General features: G+C 34.3%; 1 protein-coding gene across 1 annotated transcript in view; it reads left to right on the plus strand.

Moving 5' to 3' along the window:
• Window positions 1–14,679, plus strand: part of HFM1 (helicase for meiosis 1) — a 63,254-nt gene that overhangs the window by 31,623 nt on the left and 16,952 nt on the right. Inside the window, exons 8-21 of the mRNA XM_040611250.1 lie at window positions 806–876; window positions 2,987–3,119; window positions 5,359–5,510; window positions 5,862–5,939; window positions 6,078–6,239; window positions 6,683–6,883; window positions 6,967–7,055; window positions 7,906–7,949; window positions 8,034–8,135; window positions 10,224–10,369; window positions 11,860–11,954; window positions 12,770–12,903; window positions 13,815–13,862; window positions 14,403–14,483. Coding sequence (XP_040467184.1) covers window positions 806–876; window positions 2,987–3,119; window positions 5,359–5,510; window positions 5,862–5,939; window positions 6,078–6,239; window positions 6,683–6,883; window positions 6,967–7,055; window positions 7,906–7,949; window positions 8,034–8,135; window positions 10,224–10,369; window positions 11,860–11,954; window positions 12,770–12,903; window positions 13,815–13,862; window positions 14,403–14,483 — 1,536 coding nt within the window. The remainder of the gene's footprint in view (window positions 1–805; window positions 877–2,986; window positions 3,120–5,358; window positions 5,511–5,861; window positions 5,940–6,077; window positions 6,240–6,682; window positions 6,884–6,966; window positions 7,056–7,905; window positions 7,950–8,033; window positions 8,136–10,223; window positions 10,370–11,859; window positions 11,955–12,769; window positions 12,904–13,814; window positions 13,863–14,402; window positions 14,484–14,679) is intronic.

A 14,679-nucleotide genomic window follows, 5' to 3' on the forward strand; every position in this document is an offset into this window, starting at 1 on the left:
TTTTCTTTTTCTCTTTATTTAGTCTGTTAATGTAACATCAGTCTGAGGCCTCAGCAGTTCGCTGTACTTGTTACTGTTATGCCTGACCGTGTGTGCCGCCTCAGCCTGATCAGGTGGTTACAGTTAGTCTGCTTGTGTGGCTTCAGTGCAAGTCCAGACAAGTTTCAACTCGCTCATTTGGATTTGTAATGTAACAATATTCTCTTTTCCTCTTACCTGTATTTTAGATAAGAATATTGTTTCCTGAAGAATACACAATATTAGCAATTGAAAATATTTTTAAAACCACTGTCAGCACTAATAGATTTTAGGTGAATTTCTTTGCTGTTGTTATGACTGGCCATACAATATTATGCTATTTAGGTTGTGTTATAATACAAATATAATGTGACCATTGACACTTTAGATATGCTAACAGCAGTGCTCTGCTTGCTCTTGTATCTGCTTTACAGTATAGAATAAAGCTTTTGTCCCTTGCAGTTTCGCATTTCATAATTGTATGCCATTCCATGAAGCCTGTGCCAGGGATGAGATTCTTGATTATTGGTGTAATCCTAAGACCTCTTGAATAGGTAGTGGGGTTTTTTTGTGAAGTGGAATATATGTCACACCAAGAATCTAAATAAAGCTACTAAATCATTGAATAGGTTACGTTTTGATAATTTTTTACAAGCCTGTATCAGTAAAAGATTGTTGCATATGTTTTAAGTTTGCATTTAAATTACAAGAAAGAGATGCAATTAAATTTCTAAAATAAATTTTATAATTTTCACTCAATTGTTTTACTTTCCTTAATGCTATCAAGCAACCCAATTTAGAAGTATCTTTAAGGAGTTCCCATATTTTAACTATGCACAGTCTAAAGCTTTGGATGATGTAAGTATGAAACATTAGCTGCAGCTGCAAGTAATACTTCGTAGACAAATTTAAATGGTACCTTGAGATTCAGAACTAAAAAGGGGTTAGAAAACTAGTATATCTAGAACCTCTTCCTGGAATAGTTGAGCAGGGTTGAACTTAACTTAGGGAGGAGAGACCTGAAGAACTTGTAAAAATGTTTTTCTTGGGTTTAGTACTTTTGTGTGAAGATATGAATTGCATGTGTATTTATGTGTACAGATTAGTAATATTTTTTTAAGAAAAACAGAACTTTAGAGAATATTGTCCTTTTGGAGAAGGTATACTTGCCTATGCCCTTTTTATCAGCTATCTCTTTCTTTAAAAACTGAAACTTACTTTGAAAGCAACCAGTTTAGGAAGATTGTATTACAGGTTCTGTGCAGAGAGGAGATACAGGTTCCATCAGACTTCCAACACAGCATTTGAAATTTTTATTGAGCTCTAGGGGAAATCCCAGTGTCATTCACAAACATTTCTAAGCATGTTTTTTAAGCTACTTCTGATGTTGCAAATGTTTTTGTTTGAATTTCTTATCTCCTGAATAATGTTTTATAAAGAGATTTTAAGAATGGTGTTTATATGAGCAGAATAATCTAATATTTAAATTATATGGGGAGCTGTATGTTTGCTTTTTTCCCTTACTTTTTTAGTTTTATGCATAGATTTGGTGTATCTGGTGTTTATTTTCTGATGATTACATCATATTGGCCTGTAAAATAATCTTATGTGACTCTTTGCTCCTAGACTAATGGAAAACCACAGCTGTAAGCAAGATTTACTTGCATGAAAGTTGCAAAAACAGGGTTCTGAAGGCAATAGTTTTAAAAAAAATATTTTTTGAATTATTCCTGTATTCACATTCCTTAATTCCTGGTACCTTACAAACCTTATGTGTTTGCAAGGTACCAGGAAGGACAAGGTTTGCTTATCACTCATGTATAAGACATGACATGTTGTTGAATATTAAGAGAAATCAGCATATTAAAAAGATAATGGTCTTGTGCATTTTTTTTTATTGGTTAAGCTTGCAAAATTAAACTTGGTAGTAAGTCTCTTGATTCTAAGAAATGAGTTGTAAGCATTTGACTTTGTAGAACTTCCCTGGTTGAATCACAGTGAATGTTGCAAAGGATTATTTAACAAAAATCAGGGAAAATTTTGTATTCCATGCAGCATTCATCTTTCACTGATGTTTTGTGAGCATTGGAAAACTCAGAATGGTAGGTGAAGAACATGGGTAATTTCTGCAACTGTTCAGCCGTACTGTCAGTGTCAGTCATTGCTATAGTTAGTTATAAATCAAGTACTAGATAATTCCTGTTCATCCTTGTGAGCTCCTAGCAGTTATAGAATAGTTTTAAAGCATTAAGAGCTAGAAGGAAAGAAAACAAGAATGAGAATAGTAGAATCCATGAGGAGTTGGGAGGGAAGGAAGGAGGTGAGGCTGCACAGAGCATGCTGCGTGGAGGGAGAGTTGGTAGCACTACGGAGAAGAAGGAGGGCAGAGTCAACCTGGTCAGAGGGAAATGAGGGAACCTGACATGGACATACCTCACTTCTGAGATGGTGGGGGAAGGAAGGAAGGAAGCATAGTCATACAAAACCTACTTTTGTCATTATTGAAAATATTCTATTAAACTTAGATATATTCAACAATGGTGGAATTTTAAATGCTGATTGAATTACAGAAGGAAAACCAATTGCACTTTGAATATGAGCACAAAATACCTTTTTCTCATGAGCCTATGTTCAGTTGCAGTTGGACATTGGCAGTGATTCTGTATTATTGTCATCTAAGGCTAGATAACTGATTCTTTTGCTTGCAGAATGGTAGACTTCATTACGTAATAACTTTAGATGTACATTCTCTCCTTTACATTTCTGTGGCAGATGTGTAGCAGAGGATATTCTTTCTCTTGCTGTAACTTAAAAGTTCACATGCAATACAAAAATTTTTAGATAATTACTTATATCAATGTAATAGTAATTTCCTTGTGTTGTTTTCCTCTAGATAACGCTTTTGGAATATATGAATAGGTACAATGGATAGCAGTGTTATATTTACTGCTTTGCAATTCTTTCCTAGCTTCTTTATACAGATAGGAATTTTGTGATTTGTGCTCCGACTGGCTCTGGAAAAACTGTAATGTTTGAGCTAGCTATTACCAGATTACTCATGGGAGCCCCACTGCCTTGGTTTAACATTAAAGTTGTTTACAGTAAGTATTATGCAACTTCAAACATTTTGGTGACAGCAGTAGAAAATATTCTGTAAATATGGAGGTCTGGAATGAGTGCTTTAATAATATTGAAATTAAATATGTTAAGAAATTGTGACCTACCTCATTCTTTTAGAAGTTGTTTCTTTTAGGGTTTGTTTATTCGTGATACCATTGTAACTATGTTTGGTATTTAACAGCACTGTGTAATTGAGTGTTCAGCATTACCTATACAAGTAAAAATTTAAAAAATCTTGTCAAGAGCTTGTCCTCTAAGAAGACATGAAAAGGAAGAAGAAAGCAAAGGAAACTAAAACAAATTCTTACTGGCAGCGCCAGAAATCATGCAGTATCTTTTGCATGCCTATCTGTTGCTCTGACACGAGGATCAAATTTTCCACTAACCTGGTAGTTTTATGCTGTTACATTCTGTCTACTAGTTCAGAGGCAACAGAACTGTGATCTTTGTAAGTTTAATTGATCTGTATAGGTACTAATGAAAATACTTGCAGATAGTCACAACAATTACACTTTTTCTTTCCTTCTTGGAGAAATGAGTTCATATCATGTAAATCAGATTAAATTTTTTCCCAGTTTTTATTAATTCATGCTGTGATTTATTTGTCAGTCTTAATGATTGATCTTTACATATACAAAAGTTTCAGCCTAATTATTTTTTCTATTTTTTAATTCCAAAGTGTTCAAATTCTTACAATAAAGCTAGTGTTGATTTAGCCTTTACTGTATATTGTAAACAGATTTTTATGAACAGGCATGTGTTATAATTTCTATGTCAGTGGATTGAGGTGGAGCATTTCAGTGTACTGTAATGTTTTTGTTTGCATTGGTAGAATTGATACAAATTGGCTGGTTGAAACGTTCAGTCAGGAAGCAGTTACCTGCTGGTGGAATTAGATCTGCTGACTTTTCCAGGTTCAACAGCGATGGAGGAGACGTGTCAGTTTTCTGCATGTCAGAACAGAGGTGTCAGTCAGATTATGTACTGTTGGAGTGTGATCTGGTATCTGATTTATCAGTGGTCCAATGTATGTGAATTAGTTTGCAGTAGTAGTGTAAATCAGAGTTGTTTCCCATAGCTTTAACAGAAGCTAAGGATTGGTGACAAGTTCTGGGAGCAACCACTAGCTTCTTGCATTCTTGCATAGCAAAAGATAATTACTTTTGCAATTTTGTGAGTTACTTGCTGGTAGCTTAATCAGTTTTCTGGAGCAGTGATTTCCCCTGCTTTATAGGCCACTGATACGCTTATGAGATTTTTATACCTCTTCCAGAAGTAGAAACTGGTTCTTTAAAACTCTTCATCTTACGGATCACTTGTCAGCTGATATGCAGAAATGGTTTGTATTCCAGTGGCTCTAACTAGTCTAAGAATGTAATCACTGTCAAGATCTATTTTATTAGTACTGCTTTTGGATCATGTGTAGATCACTTCTTTCACTTAAATCACTGCATTCTCCTTATAGATTACCTATCCAATATAGACTTACATGTGTTGCTACTATCAGTCTTTGTAAGGAATTACTTCTGATTTCTAGGAATCAACCTCCATCTGCAAAAGTATAGTATATATCCTCAGGGAGGAAAAAAAAATAAGAAACAGATTGTTTTAGGAGTCTGTTTATGAGGACCAGCATCAGAAATGCTACCTGCTGCATTAGCTGCTACCTGCTGTTAGCTGCTTGTTATGACCCTGACTACACTTAACTGTACATTTGGTTTAGATAGATTTTTATTTCTTCTGGCATTCCGTTTCCTGCATGTGGATGTTTTTTCATTTATAACCCTTTTTTCTCTGAATACACAGTGCTCAAATAATTCTGAACTGGAAAAAGGTATGATATTCCATTAGAAAAGATGTATTTCCTGTCGTTTATTCTGTCCGTGAGAAAACCTTTGATAGCTGAATGATTGTTTCCATGTGGGATTGAGGAAAAAATCAGGATTAAGAGAGGGCATAAATAACCCCAATTAAAGGGTTCTGCTTCTGGTTGCTGATAGGGAAGAACAGGGACCCAAAGCTCAACATCGATCTGTGCACGTGGAATAGGATAATAAGGATGATAATATCTGTTACAAATTTTATGCTTTGGGGAGCAAAGCTGAAAATTAGGGAAATTAAATCCAGGAAGACATCTTAAAAATGTATGCAGTTAGCATCTTTAGCAAAACAGTTGAAGATTTGGTTTACCTGATATAACTCTGTTTTTTGTATTTTTAGTGGCTCCAATAAAAGCTCTATGCAGTCAACGTTTTGATGATTGGAAAGAAAAATTTGGACCTATAGGACTCAGCTGCAAGGAAATAACAGGAGATACAATGATGGATGATTTATTTGAAATACATCATGCTCACATTATTATCACTACACCTGTAGGTTTCAATCACAATTCTTACAGAAACCTAGAATAAGCAGACATTAGCAGTCTGCTAATTGTATGCTACTAGGACTGCTCCTTTTTTTGCTAATAAGTAGTAATTTTATGATCGCTATGCTTGCCTGCACACTGCTACGCATACTATTAGGCCACATAAAGAACAGTTAGTAATATAACAATGTGCCAGATGAAACATACATGGCATTGGCTTGAATTAATTTAACTTATTTTGCTTAAAGTTTTATTAAAGTTTAGGCATGTCTGCTTGTTCCGTACTTCTGGCATATGTTGGCCTTTAAAATATCTTTCACTTTCTGTTGTTTTATTGTGGTGGGTTTTCTCCCAGGAAAAATGGGATAGCATGACTAGAAGATGGAGAGACAACTCTATAGTCCAGCTTGTACGACTGTTTCTCATTGATGAGGTAAGAAAATTAATATTTTATATGTACTGGTTTTGTTCTTGAAGATAAAAGAAAACTTTAAAAATATGACATTTATTTAACACGTGTATAGATTGTAACTGGAGAAATATTTAGCAAATCTTTTAAAATTCCTAATAGGTGCACGTTATAAAGGATGAAAGTCGTGGTGCAACGTTAGAAGTTGTAGTCAGTCGGATGAAGACTCTTCAATCTTCTCTTTGTCATCTTATAGAGAAACATGACACTATTCCTCCCTTGAGATTTGTAGCAGTTTCTGCAACAATCCCAAACGCTGAAGATGTAAGAGTTACATTTTAACTGTATTTTATTCAATGTAGTTGTATTTTATACAATTTACCTGGAGTTACAAATTTAGGTTGATAACAAAGTTGGCATTTTTAAGCTGTCAGCTGGAGATGGCTGTGAGGTTGATGTTCATATAACAAAGGACCTACAACCATATGGAGCTATCAGCCAAGTGTGGACATGATTCAGTTTTAGACTTCTGTCTGTGGTATTTGTCTCAAAGTACAAATCACAACAGACTTGAGATTTCAGTCTGAATGATATTGGTCCTGTAGAAAGCAGAACTTCACCTGTGATTTTAATGATAAAAGCAATGTCAAATATGTTAATAGTTTACATGTGACAAAAGCTAACTTATTATTTTGTGATGCAGTTAGAACAGAGCATGATTAAAAGCAGAAAATTGTCATTTCTATTCCATTTCTTCTTTTTTAAAGATTGCAGAATGGCTTTCAGATACCAAGATGCCTGCTGTATGTCTGAAAATAGATGAGGATCAACGACCAGTGAAGCTACGCAAAATTGTTCTTGGCTTTCCTTGCAGTGACAATCAGACAGAATTCAAATTTGACTTAACTCTTAACTACAAGATAGCTAGTATTATACAAGCCTACTCGGAACAAAAACCAGCACTTGTGGTACCACAGCTTTTTTTAATCACATTTGAAGTTCTTTCTTTCTTAAGAGTGTTGATTAAAAAAAATAAAATCTTTTCTTACAGTTTTGTGCCACAAGAAAAGGAGTACAGCAGGCCGCTTCTGTTCTTGCAAAAGATGCTAAATTTCTACTGAGTATAGAACAGAAACAAAGGTATTTTTACATCCAAGTTGTTCTAGCAGAGGAGTGTCTGCAACAAAGTCATCATCGTAGTTAACATTCTTTTTGGTAAACTGGTTCTGCTTTTGAGAAGCTTTATTTACTTCTCAGATTTTTAGGGTACTTTTCACAAGCATAAGTTGTTTCTAAAAGCTGCTTTCTAAACATACAAATGTTAATTCCTATGGTCCTATAAGGCCTTATAGTGTAAAGATTAAGCATATGAGTAGTTGCATTGGATGTGGTCTTACTAGTGTTTTAAGTTAAGCCATTAGAAGTCTTTGCATTATCAGATACCTTTAATAAATACAGCCCTAACCCATGTTAATTATAATTTACTTCAGGGTTGCCCAGTCATGGCAGCTGCAGAAGCTATTTCCTGATTTTGGACCTCAAACACAGTCTTTGCCTTATGTGAACAACCTGTCTAGATTTTAGGTCCCGACATGGAAAGATGACTGGGCTGGAAAGGCTGCAACAGCTACCCCAGAGAGTCAGTTTGTTCCCTTTGTGAAGATGGGAAAGGTGATGGTTGAAAATATCCAAAGAATATATATTTTTAAAATTATTTTACAACTATGTCCTTTTGATAGTCTAACACATAGTTGAAAACTAAGAACATCCTTAAAAATCACAAATACAGTAGAACGATGGGAAAGCGTGTAAAAAATGTACATGTCAAGGCATGCATCTTACAATCTTTCCCGAGGTAATGGTGTATCTAGTTTCCCATGAAGCTTTGTTTTTGCATTTTAAAAACATACTTGCATTTTTTTATATTCCGCTTACATTAGTGAATCTGTTTTGTGATTTTGAAGTTTTGGGGTTTTTTTGTGTTGCACAGATTACAGAAGTCTGCAAATGCATTGAAAGATTCCAGACTGAGAGGTAAATATAACATCTCTGCTCTGTGAGTGAATACATGCTTGAGTAAACCTAGTCAAGTGATGAATATAATTATTTCGTTATCAGATCTTTTAATGTATGGTGTGGCTTATCATCATGCGGGTATGGAGATATCTGACAGAAAAATAATTGAAGGAGCTTTTACTGTAGGAGACTTACCAGTACTTTGTAAGTAAATTCAACTTTGAAAGTTAGAATGTTGTTGACATATGCTGAAAAGACTGCAGTTTCAAAGTGGTAATATTCTATGATTCTATAGTTTGTTTAACCTTTGGAATTACTTTGTGAAATCCAGATGAAGATGTGTTTGTGTTTCACGTGCACTTTTACCCTGTGAGTGTACATACACACTATTACTAAAGACCATAGAACTTCTTTTCAGCATACGTGGAGGTCATAATCCCTCATATGTCTGTACAGGTCTGGCCACATCCATTTCCTTTTCATACCTCTGAGCCATCCTGTTTAGGTGGAACTCTAGTGTGTCTTTCCTCAGAGTTCACATGACATTTTCTTTGTTTGTGTGCTTTGCAGCAGTGCTTCTTAGATGGGTGGAATATTATTTTCAAACTCCCATGCAAGATGTTTTGACTGATGGGGAGGTTCCTAAGAAGTATTTCATTTTGTGTTACCTGAAATGAGAAAGTGTCTGAGACATAATGGTCTCATCTCATCCAGGCTTTCTTTTTCTGTAAAAAGATTCAGACCCTATGGGGGGAATTGTTTGTGTGATTCATGTACAGCACTGAAAGATTAATGGAATTTTTGTCTTTCCTGTATAGTGGTTGTGGCTCACTGTGAAAACTTAAGGTAGATACCCTTACTGGGTTCTGGTAACCTTGCTAGACTCACAGGGTCCGTGGTATTAAAAAGTCTGTGCATCCCTGCAATCTACTGTACTTTGGCTGCATGGTGCATTGTGAACAGCTTTGCAAACTGCAGTGCCTTTTCTGAAATCTCAGGAGACTGTGGTTCTTTGCAAAAATAACTTTGAGACCCTGTGCCACAGCTGAACACAATGTGAACATACATATGAACTACCACTGAAAGAATACAAAGTTGCTTATTGGTACTTAAGTCCTTTGAAATTTATAGTTTGTATGAATATTTCAGAATCATCTGAGATACTAGAATTACACGCTAGAATTCTACAGCTGAGGGGGAAAATAAAAGACTGTGGGGCATATTCCACTTTCTAGGTCTGTGAGTATGATGGGGGTAGGGTTTTAACACACCTTTCACAGATACTGCAAAGGGGGAAAATTCTTTGGTCTTGAAATACAGTGTATGTATACCCACTGTGTGTGTATGTGTATACATATGTGTGTATATATATATACACACACATATGGACTGAAGCTCTGATTGTGCTCGTAAGTAGCCTTTCTTCGCAACGTTTTTATGGTTAGATCATTTTGCTTTGACAAATTTCCCATTTTGCATACCATCACAATATGAAAAACAATAATATTCTCAGAAAATGGTGTGGTTATGCCTTTAGTTTAGGTTGGATTCTTCTTTCCTGATGTACCTATGGTTACTTATTTCAGTTACCCTTTCATTTCAAAAAAGAACTGGAAAATCATTAATACTTTGTTTTCCTAGTGGAATAGTTGGCTTTTATAGCTGGCTTTCCATGTTCAGTTCCTGCCACCCCATATATTCCTTAGAGAAAGTAAATTAGAAAACATGAGTGTGAGATAATTTGCCAAAATTTGACTGGTGTTTTCCATGTGAGAGTATGCATTGGTAAGGTATTGTGACAGTATTGGTGGTGATTCTAGTTTGGTACCATGGATATAAACAATGGATGACTTAAAAAATAAATAAATCTATCTTAAAGGTATTGATCACTACAAAGCAAGATGAAGTCATGGCTATATTCAAATATCTATCCATGAAGAAACATGAATAATGTTTCTCAGTGTGTGTCTGTTAAATTGAAGATGGATTGGATTCTGGTTAATATCCAAATGTTAAGGAATGTTTAAATAAAAATATCTGGCATGTAATTTGTTAAATAACACTTGATAATAAATGAATACTGGTGATCAATCAGATACACAGGAATTATAATGCAAATGTATGTCTGTAATCTACATCTAATTCTTTGTGGTGCAGAACACCCACTGACTTCACTAGAAAATAAGAGCTTTTGGGAATCAAGAGTTAGTCACTTATTTGCTACTTATTTAGTGTCTGCCAGACATCTTGATGGTGTTCATCTTGCAATCGATATACTTTAATCTGATGTAGTTACTACTAGCACCTTAGCTATGGGAGTCAATCTACCTGCACATCTGGTGGTTATAAAATCCACAATGCATTATGTTGGAGGAGTGTTCCAAGAGTACAGTGAAACTGATATTCTGCAAATGATTGGAAGAGCAGGAAGGCCTCAAGTAAGTTAATGCTATATTATATTGACACTATCTATAGGCAGATCAGTAGAAACTATTATTGGCAAAGAAACTACACCACCAACAATTTTACTGCGGTATTTGATTTTTTTAAAGGGTTGTAATTAATAGTTAAATGACTTCTGGGTAACCGCTTGATTGACAAAGAAATGTTTCCTTTTTTATTGTCCATTAAAAAGTACTTCTTTGCTTTGCTGTGGAAAAAGATCTAAAGTTTACATTTGGCATACATAATGAATGTGGATTAGAGAAAAAGTAGGAAGTTGGCACACAACTTATGAACTGCATGATAAAAATTCTGGAATATTGAATAGTATAGAGAGCTATGTGCTTTTGTCCTCATGACATCAGAACAAATAACTTCTAAGTTAGAAGTGGAGTAGAGGGGGAGGGTCAGAAATACTATCTCCAAAAAACTATAATTCATTGTGCTTCCACATGAGGTTGCTGATGCCAAGAATGCTATGTATTAACAAGGCTTTAGACATTTATTTGGTTGTAAAAAGGAAGAGGGGGATTTAAAAATGGCTATTTTAATGATACCTCTTTAAAGTCTCCAAATAATTTATGTTAAATCTTAACACTTTAAAGTCTTCTAATTTTTAGATATGCAGATAAAGCCTAATATGGGAGATAGCTTACTTAACATCTGTCTCCAGAGGCTGCTTACATTAGCCACTGTGGTGTCTTGCATATATGACAGTATTTTATCTTGACCTAAGATCTAAAGTAGTGCAGAAATTCAATATTTGTAACTTCCTTAACTGATTTGGGTTTTTTTGCTAGAAACTGTAATTCAGAAAGATTTTAAAAGTTGTGACTTAGAATCCTAAGCCACTTTAACTTACTGAGTCAAGAACTGCAATTACCAAGATCTGCCTTTTAGTATTACATACACTAATCTGATCTTAAAAAATGCAAAAGTCAGGAAACTTCTTGTACGAAAACCAATAAATCAGTCTAACAGTATTTTTTCCATTACAAAAAAAAAAAATCAAAGTGAGGTGACTTGAGAGTAGATGATGAAGATTATAAAAATTTATTATAAAAGGCTTGACTGTTCTTTCAAGACTTTCTAATGTTTGGGGATTAGTAAAGAGAATTCATGTCAGTAAATTATTTTCTGTAGTTGTGCTTAGGAATCCTTTCCTTAGCTGTGGATCTTGTAAAGAGGTCAATAACAGTTCAGATTTGTGTTATTTCTCAATATGTCTCTATGTGCATTATTAGCACATATAGGCTGGTGCACTGTCCTGTCTGCCAGCAGTGGCGGGAATCACGGATCCTGCTTGCTGCCCAAATGAATTAGAACTTGCAATTAAGTTAGAGAGGCCTTGGCATTCAACAGCCATTTCAACAAGGATTTTAAGAAAACAGTTTTAATGGTTCCAACAGATAAGTGATGCATATTCAACTGCAATTTTTTTGGTAAGAGCTAGAGAGCAATTTTTGTTTGTGGTTTTAATTTTCAGTTTGACACTACAGCTACAGCAGTTATTATGACTCGTTGGAGTACAAGGGAGAAGTATATACAGATGTTAAATGGTGCTGATATAATAGAGAGCAGGTAACAAAACATTTTTGTAACACTATATAGATGTTAGCACTGTTTCATAGTTTCTACAGAATGTGGTTTTTTCAGGTGATTTTGGGGGTTTTTTTGGTCTGTTTAAAAGAAATTTAAAGAAAATCAAATCAAGCTCTTCAGAAGTTAACAACCACTGGTTTATCCGCTAAAAACATCTTTAGAACATCTTAAACAGAACAAACAAAAAAGAAACAAAAAAAAAGTTGTAGATTCCTGCTAGAGAACTGAAGAAACTGAAATAGTACATATTGTGAAGACAAAAATCAAGAATTGAACCCAGATTGTATCTCTGAATTTTCAGATGATAGAATCCTGAAAATACCAGAATACAGAATTCACTTCATGTGAACAGAATATCGAGAGAAATATGTAGGAAAGTTAGGACATTAAATGGTTAACCAGAAAATTTTGCTCATGCAATTTTGTTAAGGTTTAATTTTTCAAATATATTTAAGATATCAACATTGTGCTGTAACTTCTAAATGTAGGTAGCTTTGTTTTTGAAATAATTGTGAAACTTCGCAGTAGACAGGTTTTTTTGGTTTTGCTTGCTGCACCTTAAGCCATAATAAACAAATTACATTGTTGATTATTTACATATTCTTTACTGTTTTCTAATGATTTCACTGATTAAAGTTGACAGTAAAAAAATCATTAAAAAATAAAAATTGTTGTGATTTTGGGTGAAGGGGGAGGGGTTTGTTTTGGTTTGTTTTTTTCCCAAACAGTAGTTTTAGCACTTCTTGTCCTACTGATAGGTAAATATATTTACCTTTTTTTTTTTTTTTTCTTAGTTTGCACAAGCATCTTGTTGAGCACTTAAATGCAGAAATAGTGCTACATACTGTCACAGATGTCACTGTAGCTTTGAAGTGGATACGATCAACATTCTTGTACATTAGATCCTTAAAAAATCCAGCTTATTATGGTTTGTTGTTTTTTTTCTTTTTAATTGATCTAAATTACAATACTGGGTTGTGTTAGATCCATATTATTTCTTTCATTTTCTTATGGTCTATTGTTTTGTAAGGAGTTGAAAACAAGACGTGTGACATTTTTAGGAGCAACAGTTTCAGTTGCTTTAATATAAGTAATAGGAGTTTCAGCATAGTATAATATTTAAAAACTATGAAGAAGCCATTTACAGCTTCATAATGATTTATTTCTTTTGATCTTAGTACACTGGACCATGTATTAATGCAGTATCAAGCCATACTGTACTTTTCAGCATGAATACGTAATCTGCTGCTAAGAAAAAAAAATTGTCTAATATTTCATAGTTTTTCTAAAACAAATATTCAATAATCTTAATGCTGGTGTCTTCAGTTTGTCTTACCCAGAACAGCCTTTCAGTCCCCAACCCTGACCATAACTTGGTTCCTGGCTACTTGCTCTGCACCCGATTATGAAGTCATTGGGCACTTGCTGGAGACTTTTTTTTTTAAGGATTTGTAGATGGGACTGGAACATAGTACATCTAGTACTTGAATGGATGTTACATTTTAGGTGGCTTCCTATATTCTAAAATAGGAAAACTCTACATGTGAAGTTGCTCACTGATATTTGTGCAACTTTTAGGACTCTGATATTTTACATAGGGGAATATCTGCAGCTTTTACGTTTGCACATCAGTTCTAACAGTCACTCACTGATACATAGATACTTACACTATGTAAGGATTTTGACTTGTTCCCAATGTAATAAATCCTTACAAATTTTTCCCTTTGGGGTATCTGTCTGGGTCCCAGAAAATCAGCAGATCAGTTTTGATGGGTAATGATATTGAGGAGGAAGTATGTCATTGTATTAGGTTAAAAAGCCTTTCATCTTTTCATGAAGGTTTTTCATCTGGTTTGGATAAAATTGGAATTGAAGCAAAATTACAAGGTAAGTGGCTTTTAAGCTTTTTTTCAATAAAATGTTATGGTTTAGGGCAGGTTCACCCATTAATTTCAATAGATCCATTCACAGAACAAATGTAATTTACTATGTTGTGCTGTTGATTTTATTTAATTATTAATAATTTTGAAACACTATCAATACATTTTGACTGGTGGAAAACTTTTCCTTGTATAGAGGAAAAAAATTAAATGCCTTTATCTACCTCATTGCCATATACGTACTTAGAAATAGGGAGCAGAGCACTTTAATTGTGATGCTTGTCATTCTTCCTAATTTTCCTTTGATTGATTTCGTTTGCTTTCATTAATTTCTGTTACTATACTTTCAAAAACCTATACTTTTCAAGGCAGAAGTTAACCTCCAACTTTAATAGAAGTAGGATCACATTCTTAAACTCTTGCTTCAGTTCACTGGAATTACTTGGGTATACATTCATTGCAATCTGATGGTGATGTTTCTGACTTGTACATTGATAAGGTTTTTTTGTTTGTACTAAAAATGCATATGTTGTCAAATTGTTGACAGAACTGTGTTTGAAGAACCTAAATGATTTGTCATCTTTTGATTTGATCAGGATGGATGAAGCAAATAATTTCAAACCAACAGGTAACACTTAAATGAACTAATTTTCAAAAGTGACGCTGAGGTAGTAGTGAACTACAAAGGGTCATAGGAGTATACATTAATAGGAGTACACACATATAGTAGAGAGTAGAATATGAGAGACTGTTTGACTAGAATATATGAGCAAGTTTCTTTAAGAATTCATGGAAGTTCATTTGTTTAATATTGATCCATGAAT

Source organism: Falco naumanni, chromosome 11 (genome assembly GCF_017639655.2).
Source record: "Falco naumanni isolate bFalNau1 chromosome 11, bFalNau1.pat, whole genome shotgun sequence".
Taxonomy (NCBI): domain Eukaryota; kingdom Metazoa; phylum Chordata; class Aves; order Falconiformes; family Falconidae; genus Falco; species Falco naumanni.